The following is an 18,321-nucleotide window of genomic DNA, read 5'->3' as shown; positions in this document are numbered from 1 at the left end:
CCCAGGGGCCAGCGCGCGGGCCCCCCTCCCCGTGGTGGGCGGGGCGGCTGCGGCGTTGCCCGCGGCCGCGCGGCACAGGGCAGACGGCGCGCGAGCGATGGCGGCGGCGGATCCCAGCTCCTTCGCCTCGCCCTCCTGCTGCCTCACGCAGCACCTCTACCTGCGCTGCCGCGTGGACTTCGGCGCGCAGGCGCTGCGGGGCACGGCGGCCTTCACCGCGCGCGCCGAGCGCGAGGCGCTGCGTTGCCTGGTAACAGCGCGGGGGGTGGGGGGGAAGTGGAGGCGCGACTCCCGCGCTGCCCGCGGCTTGTGAGGGGCGGCCCCCGGGCCCCCGTCTGAGGGGGAGCGGCGGGGTGCCGCGGGCTGTGCTCGGGGACGCCGCGTCTCCTCCCGCCTCCCACCTCGGCGTCGCCTCCACTCAGCTCTCTTCCCCGTCCTTCCCATCGGCCGTCGACCCGGTCCTTCCTTCCTTCCCTCCCGCCGCAGCCGCCGTCGGCGGCCACCTCGCCCTCGGGCTCCTCCGCCCCTGCCGCCTGCTCGGCTGGAGCCTCCGCGCCGGTCGGGCTCGCCTGCGGGCTTGCCCTCGGCACCCGCGGGCTAACAGCGCCTTGCTGCCCCTGGGCAGCCCAGGTTTCCCGCTTGTCGCGCCTGGAGCCGGCGCGTTGTGTCAGGGAAGGGTAGAAATACGTATTTTCCCGTTAAAATGGCGAAGAGCCTGTTGCCGAAACGACGGGAATAAACCGTTGGAAAACTACGCTTAGGGCTTTTTCACGTGTGTGTTTTATTATGCCATCTGCTTTCTTGGTTAGCTATACAAATAAACGTATAAACCTCTTCAGCTTTGCTTTATATGCAAAGTCAAGTTTGGGGTTTGTGGCTTTTTCCATGCTGGCTCCATAAAATCCTTTTGTGATTGGCGCTTATTTTTTAGGAAAAAATCCATCCTGTTAATAATAAAGAATAAAACTTCACTTATGCTGCATGTGGGAGTGCTGCATTATTTAATTCATCTTCTGTTGCATGAAAGTCTTGATTCATAGTGGCTAGTTCCAGGATGGAAGCCTTGGAGGGGCTTTTCTATCACTTTCCTCATTTCATAGCAGCGCTGTGAAGTTTTTTACGTTTATAGTTTCCACTTTCATGGTCAGAAGTTGGTTTTCTTCCCCTTCCAGTTTTGCAAGCTCAGTGCTGCTCTCTTAAAATGCTGGTTCCCGGTACTCAACATAGTTACTCAATTTTTCTGGTTTTACTTAGTAAAAACTTTTTCCTTCAGAGAGACTTGTGCTTAAGATTTGATGAGCGCTATGTTAATTATTACACTATTTAACAAGTATGTAATATTTGCTTCATTACAGGTCTTGGATACAAAAGACCTACAGGTATTTAAAGTGACTGTAAATGGACAGGATGCAAAATTCGTTTTTGGAGAAAAGCACAGTTTCAAGGGGACCCCCCTGGAAATCACGCTTCCTTTTGAACTAAGAAGGTACACACTTTTGCCTGTTCCTTCAGGTGGTTTGCAAAATGTGATGTATAAGCTGCTTGTCTGCCTGTAGGCTCGTGTAAAGCTTGGAAAGGAACTTATAAATTAGGGTGTTGCATTTATTTGGTATGATCCTGTAAGTGAATTTAATATTTGGCTTTCATTAGAAGTCTTTCATTGAGAGTCTTTGTACCCGTCTGCAGGTCTTACATAATGTACAAAAGGACTTGCTAAAGTGAGTAGCGAAATGATGTGTAATGTATCACAGTTTTTCCAATGCTTCTCATCAGTAATGTTCTTTCTGCTGCAAATACCTGAATTTTGTCATGTTCAGAATTGCTACAGTGTGGCACATATGGAGTCACAGACCCTGTTTGCCTTTTTTTTATACGAGGGCTGATCCTGCATTTCTGTAGAACTGCAGGTTACCACTATGATTAGATAGAAACATGTTTTCAAATAATTAAAAGTTTTATTGTATTGACTACGCGAAGCCCAAGTCCCTAAAAACTGGAACTTGAGTTTTGGCAGCGTGATGGAGAATGAACTAACCGTAATCTACCTCTTAAATTGCATGAATTAAAAAGTTCTTGCCAAAATGCAATACGTTTTTTAGCAGTTTGCTTTGTGTGTTGTAACTCTATGGTATCTCACGTGCCAAAGCTGCAAGCTGTGATTGTATAAGGAGGTTCCCTTGTTTGAATAAAATTGTATACTAAGTTGCTTCTTATTGTTTTGTTTTCAAAACTGGTTACTTCCTCTACAAACTCATGTCTGGTTTCTAATTTTTTGTTGATGTTGTTCTCTGAATTAGTGCGATTTAGAAACACATATAATGTGGAAGAGAAAGGAGTGTCATACAGTAGCTGTCCCTTCTGGGGAAATGCTTATGGTCTGATATGAAACTGAACAAATGAAGTACTCGAACAAACAGGCCACAGCGGAAACATAGGCCTGTTTCTTTTGTTTGACTTTCAGCTTTTTTTTTTTTATTGCTAGATTTTCTTGTAAGAAAAAAAGCTACAAAGAGAGAATTGTGAGTTGTGATCGTAAGAATTTATAATCTTCTGTGAGCTATAGTCCCCCGTGTAAATATCAATAAAACAGTGATAGGAAAGGGTAGGGATTACAACTGAAAGTCTGACTGTTCAGTAAGCAATCTGCCTTATGGTATACAAATTATTTTCTCTTTTCTTGTCAAGTACGTACTTTGGAATACTGGTTATAAACCAGATATATATACCTGGTCAGCTTATCTAGTGTCCAACTCCTCTGATTAGCTGAAGTTTGTTCTGATTTATGGTTGGATTATTAATTCCAGAGAGTTGCATGTATAACCTGGAACTTTCCAATAACAGAAGCAAGTACTTCTGTGTGCTTTTGGTGTCAGTGATGGTTATGATATGTTCCTAAAAAAATAAGAGTATGCATGTGTCAGGTTTGTGTGTGTTTTCTTGTTAGCAAGCTGGTACCTGTCTTGCACAGAACTGTTAGCTTTTACTTTACACCAGTTCTGAAACCCTGAATAAAATTTGAACATTTTTTATTTTTCTTGTTAACCCTATTATTAATAGGGTTTTCCAGTAATTACTATTTTCAGTATTTATTTTTCTTCTGCTTAAGGATCATGCTTACAGAACATAACATCATCTGCAAAATCTAAATCGTCTTATTTACAGAATACACAAATCCTATGTTATTAAGGCATGTATGTTCTTATATAGGCTTTATACACTTTTTTGTTTGCTTATTGCAGTAGGTTTTTTATACTTACATGTACAATGTTAGATAGCTGTGACAAAACTATATGTATGTAGCTGGTCCAAATGGTTTAAAGAAAAAGTCCATGTTTTCCTTGAAGAGATGAGAGGAAAAGTTTCTGGTTAGTAAAAACAATAATAGAAGTGTCTTGGGACATTAAAATTGAAATAAACCAGCTAATTTTTACTATCATAATTGAAAGGGAAAAGTTGTTTTAATATGCTACTTGTTCTTATTTTTAATGCTTTTGAGACAGTGCTACAGACATATTTTCCAGAAATCTTTGTAGAGGAATTTCAGTAGTGATCAGGAGTCTGACTGTATTCTTTATTACACAGGGGACAAGAAGCAATTGTCGAAATCTCTTTTGAAAGCTCTCCGAAGTCTTCAGCTCTCCAATGGTTTACTCCAGAGCAAACTTCTGGAAAGAAACACCCATTTCTCTTCAGCCAGTGTCAGGTTGAGTGGATTAATTTTTATTTTTTTACTTGTTGTTTACATACCACTCTGATTCCCCCTGGTTTCCAAAGAGTTGGAGAGAGAGGCTGGTAGGGGAAAGTACAGTAGCCCATAACTTCTAATTGAGTGTGTCAGAGATCCTAAATGAAAACAATAAGTCAGGACCTCGCTGAGATTTTATTATACGTTTGCAATTTAATAATTCTAGAATTGCTTTACCCTCTCCAGTATTCTTGTTGAAGACCATGCAGTCCTTTGCAATCAATATATGTGGCTATTGATTTGTCTTACCTGCCATTATTTCTTTTAGAAAACCCTTAACTATGAAAGCTACTATAAGCTGTAAGTGGTAGGAAGTATTGGTTTGTAGATAATTAATTCTCTGGAGGAGCTGCATAGATTTCCAGTATAATATATTAGTTTGATGTAGTTCAAGTCCTCTGCATTAGAAAGATTGTTATGTTTTAGCTTTTTGGTTTTTTTTCCTCCCCCCCACCCCCCACTCCCTGCTCCAGGCTACCCACTGCAGAGCCATCTTTCCGTGCCAAGACACACCTGCTGTGAAACTAACCTACTATGCAGAGGTAGATGAACCTAAGTCATGTGTGTCTAGCTAAAGACAACTACTATAATGGGTGAATTTTTTCTTTTTGTAACTGCTGGCATGTGGCCTAAAATAAAAACAGAGAATATTGACTTTTAGCTTAATGTAAGGGCCAAAACCTGCTTATCTTCCCTGTGGCACTTCTCTAGCTTTACCATTTTCTTTTATATATATCATTTCTTTTTTCATTCGTATGTATCTTTATTTCCAAAAGAAAAAAAGAAAAAAAAAGTGCTGTAGTAGAAAAGAAATATTTTCTTAAATCAGGAAACACTGATGATGTAAGACAACAGAGTGATGTAAAGTAAAAATACTTGAAGTGACTCTCATACATGTCTTAAGTAATATATTCTGGTACATAGTTAGGGGATCTTTGCAGTCCTGGCATAAATAGTCCAGTTGTTTTAAGGAAGCAAAAAGCAAGATGTGCAATGTGATATTACAATTCAGTAGTCTGAAGAAAGTGAAACTGTTAACTTCTGTCAGAAGTAATCCTTAATTAAATATTAAATTTAATTATATTAAATATTAAATCCTTAATTAATAATGAAATATTGCCAGCCTTTAAGACAAAATTTTCTGTATGCTTTATATTCTACTTGACGGAGAGGACTTAACAACAGAACAAATCTGGGCTACTGTTTTAGCTGTCGTTGTATATTGTATGATCCTGTGTGCCATCTGAATTCCTCATAGTCGGGTAACCTTTCAGATATCCGTTCCTAAAGAGTTGGTGGCTCTTATGAGTGCTAATCGCGATGGAGAGATGCCTGACCCAGAGGACAGCAGTCGCAAGATATACCATTTCAGTCAGAACGTAAGTGCTCGAGGCTAGTAAAGAGATGCCTAAGGTCTTATTCCTAACTCATGCACTTCACGGTTACTTCAGATATGGTTTTGGTGTCATCAATAAATCATGTGACTTATGATGGCTCTTTGCCACTATAGAAATATGACGGATTATGAATCTCCAACTCTGAAAAGTCAATCAGTAGGTGCTGGTGATGTTTACTGGTTGTTTTGGCATTCCCAGAAAAGCCAAATTCAAATTTTGAAAATGTTTAGTATATTCAAAGCTAGTACTGTCAAACCCCTTTCTGTCTGCACTGATTCTTGGGAAATAATGCATGGACTTGAATAACATGGGAGTGAGTTTTGGAAAACAGATCCTGCAAATTTTAAGCTTACCAAGATCTTAGCAGTGAAGCTGAGCATTGGAACAAACATTTAACTTGAAGTTAGGCAAATTCTGACAACAGAGCCTTCTTTTTTTTTAAAGGTGAAAACTTTGGCTTTTATGGAAAGTATCTCCAGCTAGTTAAAGATTACCGTTCTCACGGATGAAATTTTATTAAATGGTGCAGCTAGTTTAATGATTCCACTGCTCCTAAAATGTCAGTCTTAATTTACTCTTCTGGCATTTTTGTTCTCGCAGCTTTTTGGGTTACAGTTCTGATGTTTATGGGATCTCTTGGTGAGCCTAGTTCATTTTGCTGAAAACAGATAAAATTAACGTAAGTTTAAAAAAGAAATTGTTTTAGTAAGCTGATCTGGGCTGCTGAAGGATTGAATGACTGCAAGCAGGGATGGAATTGTGTGACTGGAAGAGAGGAGGGGAACCTACTCTGAACTGCAGCAGCTGTTGGGTTGATTTGGCTGCTACGTGAAACCTGAGAGGGGCAAGGGGGGGAGAGAGGGGAAAAAAACCTGTTACCTTATCTGTGAGCTCTTCAATACGCAGTGTTCTGCCTTCTCTGTGGAGCCAAAAACATTTGCCACTCTCGATCTAGTGCATAAGTCTTCTATGTTGTATGTTATCCAGAGCTGTATGGTATCTAGAAATACACTGTTGATAAGTTTGGTGGACCTGTACAAGGAATAACGTTTAGTCTAATTGAAATTATACTACACTTTCTAATACAGAAAACCATTACATTAATTTGTTAGAAAAGGCATGTGTTTCATTAAACAAAAAAAGTCAAATGCAGTAAACACAAAATACATAAATGAAAAAAGACAAATGCATTAAAAAAGACATATGCATCATCTAATGTACAAAACCATGAGACTGATTTGTTAGAAAAGGCATGTGTTTCCTTAAACGAAGAAGGCAAAGGCATCAAACTCTTGGATACGTCTGTGTGCTGAGCTTACCTAGAACTGCTTTTTTTGCTCTTGCATGGCCAGGCTGGTAAGAAGTGTAGTGGAGAGCAGCCTCTGTAAAAATGAATTTATAGCCCAACAGCCATTGAGATTTGAAGTAACTTCAAAATTTCAGATTAGCAAATTGGGCATCAAAATGTAGGGATATATTGACAGTCTTTTAGTAACTTGTCTATAACACAAGTCAATGGACTTAAATCTTTTCAAGAATATATTCTGTGGATTAATATGTAAAATTAAAACACACACGATGATATGGGTATTTTAATAAATGATATGGAAATGGTTTGGGGATAATAGTGGAATAAAACTTTCTGAAATGTTGTCTCCAAGTAATTATGATTTAAAGTCTTACTTATTTGACATTGTTTAGTCAGATAAAATGGAACTTTTACAGGGACGGCTGTATTATCCCCTTTTGTTTCCAAACCACTGAGAGAAAGCATTTCTTTATAAAGATACTGTAGCTTTGGAATTTTTTTTTCATTAAAATAACAAATACTTAGGATTTATTTTAATTCCAAACATGGAAATCAAATATATATATTTTGATTTTGCTGAATCTTTTGTATCCACAAATATTCTTGTTTCCTTGAATTCATTAAAGCTCTTCCTGCGTCTGTCTGTGATACAGCTGCCCTTTATCTGAGCAGTATCTCTTAACTTCTCCTTCCATAAAATTTAATGAAACTGGAATGAATATGGAAAGCTGACTTTCTTATGAACTGTAACCAAACCAGTGGCATTTTTATATGCTCTTATATATGCAGATTTTTTTCAAACAGAATTGATACAATTTTGTGGCCTTTGTGTGAAACATCTGTGAAAACAAATACTTCTTGTAGATACAGGAATATCATTTGGGGAGAAAAAACAATGCCGCCTTATAACATAAGGCAGGAAACTATGGAGGAAATGTGCATGCTTCTTTATTTACATACCTTTGTTTTGCTTTGAATCAGTGGTGTTGATAGCTTACATTACAAATAAGATTTCTTTTTTTCCTCATGTTCTCCACTAGGTTCCCATACCTTGCTACTTGATTGCTTTAGTGGTTGGAGCTTTAGAAAGCAGGTGAGTGTATCTGCACAAAGTATAAATATTAATAATCATAATAAATCTTCAGAGTTATCTTTTTTGTTTCTTGGTCTTTTTTCTAGTTTTAAAAGATCTTAGAGGTTCAATGAACCTGTTTATTTGTATCAAACTGCATGTGTCTTGATTCACTCTTACATTCATTTTTTCTGTAGAATATACTTTTGCTGTAAGTTAAAGAAATACCATGAAGAGTTTGGAATTGATTGTAACCACTAAGGGCTTTTTCTAGCTTGGGGAATAGTATCTTTTTCCTCAGGTAACAGATAAGCCTTGCCATGTAGAAAAGGCAGAAAATTATAGCTTCACCCTCATTGCTCATCTGCACAAGGATGTGTTAATCTAGCCCATAATAATGCTTTTATACTTGGGCTTTACAGCATTTAAAAATGTGTAAATGTGTTTGCTATTTATTTGTCCCGAACAATGGATGTGTGTGATTTTTGTTTTCTAAAGCTTTACTTCAGCAGTGGAGAGGAAAAAGAGACACTCTGTAATGAGTTTCTTCAGAAACATGGGTTACTCATGAGCACACTTAAACATATGCTTTCTGTATTAGTTTCCCATAGAATTATTTCTAGTTCATAGTGTCTTAGTGGCATTTTTACTTTCAACAGAAAGATTGGCCCAAGGACACTGGTGTGGGCTGAAAAGGAGCTAGTGGATAAATCGGCCTATGAATTTGCTGAGGTGAGTAATTAACAAAAAAATGTTTTGTAAACTGTTTCACATAGTGTAGGAAAAGGAACAGACGGTAGTTCAGTGTTTTGTTCATCTGTAGCTCTCCTTTCTCTACCTCCCACCCCAAAAAACGCTGCTGTTCTATCGCAACACAAAACTACTACTGAAAATAAATATTGATACAGTCTTGTACTCATTTTGCATGTGGGACATGCCAAGGTGAAAGAGAATGAAGTATGGGATCCATAGCTTATTTCTTGTTCAATGTTTGTAGTCAGAAATCATGTTAGAAACTGATGTGAATTCTTGTTTCAGGCTGAAGCTATGCTGAAAACAGCAGAAGATTTAGCAGGACCCTATGTATGGGGACAATATGATTTGTTAGTCTTACCACCTTCTTTTCCTTACGGTGGTATGGAGAATCCTTGTCTTACTTTTGTAACTCCAACACTATTGGTAAGTGTAACACTGATAAAAGTCAGCTTTTCCTCAGGCCTCGCTTATCCATCAAGTGATGGATATTAATCCACAAATTGGATTAATTCTCCCTCTAGAAAGAACTGTAAATGTTCCTGCTTCCTTTGGAATTAGGGATCATACATGAAACTGCATTAAGTGGTATATTTTGAGGTTTACTTGAACTGACAATTGCCTTGTCTTTTTTTTTTTTTTTTTTTAGGCAGGTGATCGATCTCTATCAAATGTAAGTGCAAAATAGGTTCATGTCTTCAAGTTGAACACAACTTGAAGTTGTATCTTAATTTCCTTTGTAATAGATACCTGAAAACTTGGTCTCTTTTTCATTGGCGGAATTAAAAGTTAAGACTTCTTGTAAGACTTCAAGACAAGTCTTACAAAGTGAGTTTTAGTTCTAAGTTAACTCTGGAAAACTGGAGACACATCTGTTTTGTATAACAAACAGGTGAAAATAACATGGGTGCCTGTATGCATAGGGGACTGACTGAAGTTAGCTGCTCAGTAGCTCTTTTCCCGTCCTGTGCATGGAAGTGTTTAAAAACCACAACTGAATTGATCTTATTGAAATTGCTTGTAGGCAACTCTTTCCTCTATATGTCTGTCTATGCACTAGAACTCACATTGTGTACAGTTTTCTTTTAAAGTGGAAATCATGAGTATGATTTGAGTAAATTCTGTTTTTTGTGGAAAGTTTGAGTACTCTGGATGCTGTTTTATCTCATATGTCTTTCTACTAGACTGACTGATATACTGCTTAAAAAAAAAAAGAATATGATTGTCTTACCCCAAGAATACTGAAATATTTGACGTGGATACTTTTTAATGTTTCATGCATCATTATCCTTCTAGGGGTGACTGTTTTCTTCTTGTTTGATATTTTAGAACATCCCAGCACTGCAGAAGTTGGTTGGGTGGGAAAGTAGTACTAGTCCATCCCTTGGCATGGATCCAGTATTCTGAAATGTGATGTCGTAAACAAGTACCTGCACCGTGGTACCAGAGGAATTATTTTTGTTGACCAGTGTGGCTATGACTTGCCGGCTGGACATTCAAAATTATTTCTGGAGAAGGTTCGGTAGGATAGTGTTAGTCCTCTAAATAAAATTTATGTGGCTAAGTTTACAGAGCTGTGAACGCTAACTGGCTTTGGGAATGTAGTGCAGTGAATGAGATCCAATTAGGATTTTTTTTTTTCTGTTGGGATTTGATGTTCATTTTCCAGAGAAGTCTAAACGGTAGATCTGTCATTGTTTTCTGTTTTAGGTTATTGCTCATGAAATCTCTCACAGCTGGACAGGAAACTTAGTAACAAACAAAACATGGGAGCATTTTTGGTAGGTGTAATGTTCAATGCAATGCAAATCATATTTTAAAATTAATCTGTAAAGAGACCAACTAAATTCATTTTGCCATCCTACCAGTGTGTCGTGGTTTAACCCCAGCCAGCAACTAAGAACCACACAGCCACTCGCTCACTCCTCGCCTCAGTGGGATGGGGGAGAGAATCAGAAGAGTAAAAGTGAGAACACTTATGGGTTGAGATAAGAACAGTTTAATAATTGAAATAAAATAATATAATAATAATATGTAATGAAAAGGAAAATAACGAGAGAGAAATAAAACCCAAGAAAGACAAGTAATGCAAATGAAAAACAATTGCTCACCACCAACCGACCAATGCCCCGCCTGTACCCGAGCAGCGGCCCGCCCACCAGCTTTCCCCTAGTTTATATACTGAGCATGATGTCATATAGTATGGAATATCCTGTCGGCCAGTTTGGGTCAGCTGTCCTGGCTGTGCCCCCTCCCAGCTTCTTGTGCATCTCCAGCCTTCTCGGACAGTAGAGCATGAGCAGCTGAAAAGTCCTTGGCAGCAACTAAAACGTCAGTGTGTTATCAACATTATTCTCATACTAAATCCAAAACACAGCACTATACCAGCTACTAGAAGGAAAATTATCTCTATCCCAGCCAAAACCAGAACACAATGCTGATTTTATCAATGTATTTCCAGGCTGAATGAGGGACATACTGTATACCTGGAACGCAGGATTGGTGGTCAGTTGTTTGGTGAGCAGTTCAGGCACTTTCAAGCCCTAGGAGGTTGGAGGGAACTGCAGAATACGGTAAATATTTTTAAAGTTATGATAACTTTTATGTTTAAGCATATACCTAAATAAAATAAAGCTGATTTTGTGTGTTTCCCACAAATAAGACTTGTCTAGTCAGCTTTCCTAACACTTCCTTATTAGGGGATGAACAACTTTGATTCCAAGGTATATGATCTCTTCCCAGGGCAATAGCTTAAACTCAGATTAGGTAAAGCTTTTTGAACTGTTTTAAGCTGTTCTGTAAGGATAGGCATCTTTACAGACTCTCTTGGTTGTTCTGGGTATGGCTAAATTGCAATATTACCTGTTAGCATACTGGTGAGCAGCTGAAAGCTTGTCAAAATTATCTGCAAGCATGACCATCAGAATTTCCAATGCCTCATGCAAGTTACTGATTTCTTTTTTTTTTTCCTGTGTACTGTGTTATAATTGAGCGTATTCCTAATCTGTTACTCTCTAGAAGGGTTGTTTAGTTTTGTGTTTAGGTAGCATAGTTAAACCTTAGTTTTCAGATTTCCAGCCTGTGATATTTCCAGCTCTCTCATTCAATTTGGTGATGCAGTTTACCATGAATGTTTCCTCATTGTATTTTATTCTTTATACCACCCATTTAAATCAAGTAGTTTAAATAGTTTGTTAATAAAGGGGTAAATATAGATGGTTGATTAGGTGCTTGTGATTACGACAGACATGACAATAATTAACTCCTTTGAGACAGTTGGAGCACAGGGTGATTGATCCTAACATCTCTCTGTTTGATACGCGATCAGACACTGATAAAACAAAATGAGAAAAAAGTTTAGTAAACTATGTTTTGTGCAGATTCAGAACTTCAGGAAAAAGAATGAGAAAGAATGCTTTGAAATGAGGCCACCTTAGTTTTGGATGGATTATACCTTTATAAATAGGATTAGTAATGATTTGCAAGAGTACTAGTTTTCCTAGCATATATTTTCTTGTGTCTTTGTTACAGATAAATACTCTTGGAGATAAAAATCCTGTAACAAACCTCATCCCTAATCTGAATGAAGTAGACCCTGATGTTGCCTATTCATCTGTTCCGTATGAGAAAGGCTTTGCTTTGCTTTTTTATCTTGAACAACTTCTTGGAGGACCAGGTAAGTGTTAGTCAGACTCTATATATTACTGTTTCCCATTCTAATTTCAAACACTGAAACAGTTTGTTTTTTAACTGTTAGATGTCTTCATTGGCTTCTTGAAGGCCTATGTTCAGCAGTTTGCTTATAAGAGCATAGTAACAGAAGACTGGAAGAAGTTCTTGTACTCCTACTTCAAGGATAAGGTTGGGTAGTATTTAAAACTAATTGCTTGAAACCTTTTAATTAGTGAAACTGTGGCATAGCTCAGGAATTATCTTCTTTAAGGACCAGTTCTTCATCTTTCTTTTCTTTATCTCAAGATCTTAATATGATGTAGTCTGGCATCTTATGAAGATGGGTTTGCATTATGATACTTTGGGTTTTTTCCCCCCTAGAAGGGAATATTTTGTTTTGAAGTAATCTATATAGGATTCTCCAGGGTAATTGGAAGGATGTTAAAAAAAAACCAAAACAAAAGATTGAAACTTGTTTTCATAGGGTATGCTTTTCTCTAAAAATAACATTTAAAATTGAGTAAGAATTTGTGTTGCTTTGTAGGTAGATGTTCTTGATAAAGTTGATTGGAACTCGTGGTTTCATGCTCCAGGAATGCCACCAGTGAAGCCTACGTAAGCTGCATTCTTTTATAGTTCATCTTTTCCTTCTCCAGACTGCACATGATTTTCCAAACAGTCATATAGCACTTTGTAAACAGGATGAAAGTCTTCCCACAAACATTTTATTAGAAAATGTCCTAGTACTATGTAGAAATTGATACATGTGTATATAGGAGGAAAAAACGTTGCAGTTAATATTTTCAAGTGGTGGAAATTCATTTTGCTTTGAAAGTTGCCAGGGAAGATTCTTTTTTCTGACAGTTTATTACTCTTCTCAGCTATAAGCTGTAATATATGTACAGGCATATATGCTCAGAAGTACTGATCATTTTAGGAGCGTATGGGACCAAGGGATAGTGTCACCTATGCGCAAAGTGCTTCTAACTAAACCTGAAATATATTTCATTATAATAGATCTTTTGTAAATTGTGTTGCAATATTGAGTTGGAGCCTACAACGAGCAAATGTGGAGCCATTTGAAAATAATTTCTAAGCATTCGCCTAAAAATATTATAGGAGCTTTTTGTGTTTCCAAACTGTGATCCTTTGTTTTTAATGTTTGACAGGTATGATATGACGCTAGCAAATGCTTGTGTTGCCTTGAGCCAAAGATGGATCAAAGTGAGTGGTTGAAGAACGCTGAGGTGTCTGTATCTTGAAAAGCTAGTTCTCTTTATACAAAGTGAGCCATTCTCTTCTGAAATCTATCATTTGCTGAGAGAGAATGTATTTATGGTGATAGTATGGCTGCCAGGGATTTTGCATTTCATAGGCTAGCCTTTCATCATAGAGTCTGTGGATTTGCTGTGACTTCTGTATGTGAAGTGCTGTACATATTTTAACAAGGCACACAGCCAGCTTTTTGTTATGTGTATGTAGTAACCAAACTGAGAATATTCGTCTTGAAACCCTGATATTATGGCTTGATTTAAAAACAAATGCCAAGGTATCTCTACACTACTCATTATATTGTATTAGCAATAATTCCCCTATGTTACACTGGAGCTAGCATGCATTTCGCATCAAAAAATGAAATACATAAATCATAATAAGTAACTAATACCATACAATTTTCTCATAATTTTAACCATAAAACTCATACAACTAATGGAAAATTCACCATACCTTCCCTTTGTTAGCTCTGTGGCTTTTCACTGTGCTTGTATGTTATCTTTAACTTTCTTCTCAATGTTACTTTTTTATAGAAAAAGTATTTGACTTTTCACTTAACTTTAACAGAAAGACAGTGGAGATAAAAAGATCAGTGGAGAGAAAACGAGTGAAAATTGAAGTGAAGAATACCAAACATCAGACAGTAGCTTAAGTCCCTCCCTGCCCCTTCTTGTAACACCCTGCACAAATACAAATCAGGATCTTTTTTATGTGGAACAGCTCAATAGTAAATGCGGATGTCCAAACAAAAAATTACACCTGATTTTACTTTGAAAAAACTATTAAAAACTTAAGTAACCATTCTCGTTTAGGCAAAAGAGAGTGATTTGGGCTCATTCAGCTCAGCAGACCTGAAGGAAATGTCATCTCATCAGCTGATTGAGTTCCTGGCACTGTTGCTTCTCGAGGTAAATGCACGCCTGGAGTAACTTGATTCTGGTATCACAAAAGCAGACACAGAAGCCCAAATGTGCTTTGGAATTAAGTTGTCCTTTTTTTTAAGTTTTGCTAAAATAACCCACTCTCACCATACATAGTTACTAAAACCTTCAGCCAGGCCTCCCTGGTTATGTCTGGCTCTTCAGCTAACTATCAACATATAGACTATTTTGGATTGAAAGGTAAAAAAAAACTATAAGGTGCTTGAGTTTGTCAGTATTTGATGTTATAGCAAATAAGCGATAAATAAAATGGAATGAAAATACTTCAACTTTTAAATGTTTCGGTAGTACTGGATGTGGGAATTTGCTAACATCTATTCCTTGTCCCTTCCCTAATACTATGAGAAGGTGAAAGAAACAAATACAAATATTTGTCATGGTAAGCTTTTAATTCCTTTGTAGCATCAATCTTCTTGAATGAACCAGTTTATTTTTGAAGTATGTGGCTTGAAGTGTGCCTCTGGCTTACTCTGGCTATGTGATTTCATTTTTCAGGCTCCTTTTCCAGTGTCACATGTCAAACGAATGCAGCAAGTATATGATTTCAATGCTATAAACAATTCTGAAATAAGATTCAGGTTTGTTCTAGTGTGGGCATTTTTCTAATCTTAAATGCTTTCATAAAACAAACTGTCCTGTTTCATAACTGGTCTGAGCCATATTATTGTATACAACTGGTGCAGGGGTTTGGGGCGGGGGGGCGGGTTTGTAAGTGCATGTGCAAGCATGCTTACCAGGGTGATATTCTGTTACTTATGAATTGGGTAAATATAGTCTACTAGAAGAACTGGAAGTGAGCAGTGGATTAGCTGTGCTTTATTTTCATCTGTCGTGCTAGCAGAGGAACCTCATGACCTGATCACTTTTATTTTGGGGGTGGTATTGAGTAATACAATAGTGAGCCTCTCTGACTTAAACATGCCTGAAAAATCTTTCAAAAAATTTAGTCAGGAACAGGTCTTCTGTACTTACCTAATCAGTTCTTCTGTGATGTACCAGTGTTTTTTTCAACACAACTTGGAAACATTTTTGTCACATTTTAATGCTACCTATCACAAAGCTTTTGTCTCATCAAAAAAAAGGAACTATCCAAGGAAGTTTCTAAACAAGTAGGAAATGCTTCTAGCTAAATGGCTTCAAACTTGTGCCATCCTAATTGCTTCTATTTTCTATTTACACATTTTGCTTACACATGTCACTGTTTAAAAAAGTAATCTTTACAAATATCCTGAAGTATTGCATATTTTGCTACTGTTATATACTTGGATACATTTGCAATAGTGATGGTTATTCTGCTTTAACTAACATACAGTGTAGTTTCTTCTTCTTGTAACAAGATCAATTTCTTCTTATTTTTAAAACAAAGCAAGTACATGCCAGCTGCTGGTGACGGTTTTGGGATTTTTTTTTTGTTTTGTTTTTTGTTTTGTTTTTTTTTTAATCACTTGGTCAAATGTGGCAAGTGCTATATAATTCAGCTGTAATTCTGAGTGATGCAACTGGACACTCCTGCAGTATAAAAGAAATATATAACTGCAGAAAATAAGCAGACCATTTTGGAGAAACTTTGAAAAAAATTTTTCCTATTTTATAGAAAAGTCCACTTTTGTAACGTGCTAGTCAGACACTAAATATTTTCTGTTGAACTTAGCTAGAATTTCATTCCCATGATGACATAGCCCAGAGTGTTTACAGGAACAGAATCATAAGCTAACTAACCACTGCAAATGAAAATAAAAGTGTAAATTTTTTTTTTCCCCCCTCCCCCAGATGGCTGCGCCTCTGCATCAAGTCCAAGTGGGAAGAAGCTATTCCTCTGGCTCTAAAAATGGCAACAGATCAGGGCAGAATGAAGTTTACTCGGCCCTTGTTCAGGTAAAAGTAATCTCCAAATTGTAGGAGCTCATGCTGTTGGCATTTTTAGTATAATGGAATGTATAATACTTGACACTGTACATGTATTTATGTTATGCTTCGAAGTGATACAGTACAGAATTTTCTGTATACTGTGAACAAGCTTGTCTTCAGAGTTGCTTTCTACTTGCTGACTTCTTTCAATAGAAGAAAGCTTAGTCTCCCAGTATGCACCTTAATGTGAGGGCTTTCAAGGGAAAAGTAAAACCTTGAGAACATCCCCATTGTACTATTTTCATAGATTTTTGTCATGGTGCTTTTTGGTTTTTTTCTTTTACAGAGACCTTTACAGTTTTGACAAGTGTCGAGATCTGGCTGTCAAGACATTTCTGGAGCATAGAGCCTCTATGCACCCAGTCACTTCAATGCTTGTGGGAAGAGACTTGAAACAGGATCAGTGACAAACCTACTGATTTCTTTGAGATTTTCTTGTTCCTGAAAGAAGAGACTGATTCCACAAACTGCCGATATGCGTGCTTGACTATGCCATAAAATGTTCTGCTGCTTTGGTACTAATTTAGCTTAAAATGAACTTTCCAGATCAAGTTCAGTACTTTCTATTTTGCACCTCCAAGTAAAACAGCAAATCTCTGGAATTGTGAGAATGGTTTTGTTACAAGCAATTTTTAGAACATGCAAAAAAGCTGTTCTGAGATGTAGTCTTCTGTCAGTCATGGAATTTAAAATCATGGAAGATTAATTGGTGGATGGTATGGCTTTTTGTGCACAGCTTTCTTTTTCATAGCAACGTGGTTGAAACTTCAAGTATCTGAAGACTGAAAAATAAATCTTTTCATTGTCTACTTGTCTGTGTATTGATCTGTACGATAAGTTTTGAAATAATAGTTTTGGTTTATTTACTCTTCTTTGTTGTGGGAGAAATTTTTATTATGAGTCCAAGGGGACTATGAAGACCTGAATGGATCGGCATTCTAGCGTGAGAGCAGAATTTCCGTCTAGCCCGATTTGTCATGGCTTTGTTACGTTAGTCAATTCTTCGCATTAATCACAATATGATGGTTTTAGTTATTCCTGTTGGATCCTATGCTGTGCACTAATAGCTGTCTGAAATACTTCCTTGCTTTTTTTTTTTTTTTTTAGCAAACCTGGGATTTTTACCAAATTTCAGATTTAATATCTTGCTATGCTTTTAGTAACTTACTTAAATTATTTCAACCCACTATGTATTTTCAAAACTTCTAATCATTGCAGAGGGGACTAAAGCCCAAGTCTTTATTTTCCCCATTTGAATTTTTTAATATTTCCATGTTTTAACCAGTTCTGGGCACTACCTCTTACACTAATATAACAACTTCGAAACAAGGTAAAAAACAACCGGCGGGCTGTGTTTCCTGTAACTGCTGCAGCATGTCAGTTCAAGTGAATGGTTCAGGTGAAACTGTTGTGAGTACTGCCATCTAGAGGTGGGTTTTTGAAGTGAGTTTGAGAAGAATTGTTTTTCCTGGAAATGGTCGGTTAGCAGAAACTCAATCTGTTGACATAGAGGTAACCCCATGTGGAGGAGTAACAAAGAAAAAAGTGCTATTTTAGAGAAGGGAGATACCGAATATAGGTCATGGCAAAAGGTTTGGATTTAATAATGGCACGTAGAGTGGGAGTGGGGATTCTGTCAATCAATTTGTTTCTGATCTGAGTTTTGATCAGTATAAGCTTTCAAGTGGACTGTTATGTACTTTACGGGGAGATTCATCTTTTCACGCTAGCAGCTCTAATGTAAATTAAGGCATGAACATATCCTATTGGATTTTATTTATTCAAGGCATCCCAAGTCCTTCCATTCAGCTTTAACCTACATATATTTAAGTAGTTTAAATAAAAATGATAGAAAAATTAACTCCTAGGTGACTGAGGCTCAAAAATCAGTTTAAATTCTTTCTATGAATGTTGTGCCACTCAGCTTTTAATAAACACAATAAAATACCGGCTTTTTTGGAGCCAAAATAGTGTAATTACCTTGTGTGTAAAGAACTTTCAGGCTTTCTTGTGTTAAGGACTTAATGAGCCATTCATTCTCTTCTTGCTCTCCTCTGAATGAGTGATGAATTCTGCTGGAAAACCCCCTGAAAAAAAATTTTCTATATTTCAGAGTAGAAATTTAAGCAGTTCTTTTCATTCACTCCCCAAATCTAATTAGGCTTCTGCTACAGCATCACGTGAATGAACAGGGATTCTCTTGGGCAAGGCTCTGGTAGGAGGAGGGGGTATCTGGTGTTAACAGGTTC

At 37.6% G+C, this 18,321-nt stretch overlaps 1 protein-coding gene across 1 annotated transcript; it reads left to right on the top strand.

The window, feature by feature from the left end:
- On the top strand, window positions 1-16,881 carry LTA4H (leukotriene A4 hydrolase). The gene is made up of 19 exons (XM_075151555.1): window positions 1-250; window positions 1,356-1,486; window positions 3,583-3,703; window positions 4,219-4,287; window positions 5,020-5,124; window positions 7,492-7,544; window positions 8,183-8,255; window positions 8,562-8,702; window positions 8,926-8,949; window positions 9,987-10,057; window positions 10,738-10,849; window positions 11,808-11,952; window positions 12,034-12,137; window positions 12,493-12,563; window positions 13,118-13,172; window positions 14,036-14,131; window positions 14,660-14,742; window positions 15,935-16,039; window positions 16,359-16,881. The coding sequence occupies exons 1-19, from the start codon at window positions 98-100 to the stop codon at window positions 16,477-16,479; spliced, it is 1,833 nt and encodes a 610-aa protein (XP_075007656.1). The 5' UTR covers window positions 1-97; the 3' UTR covers window positions 16,480-16,881.
- The last annotated feature ends 1,440 nt before the right edge of the window (window positions 16,882-18,321 follow it).

The sequence above is a fragment of the Calonectris borealis genome, chromosome 1 (genome assembly GCF_964195595.1).
Source record: "Calonectris borealis chromosome 1, bCalBor7.hap1.2, whole genome shotgun sequence".
NCBI lineage: Eukaryota > Metazoa > Chordata > Aves > Procellariiformes > Procellariidae > Calonectris > Calonectris borealis.
This window is presented reverse-complemented; position numbering and strand designations above follow the sequence as displayed.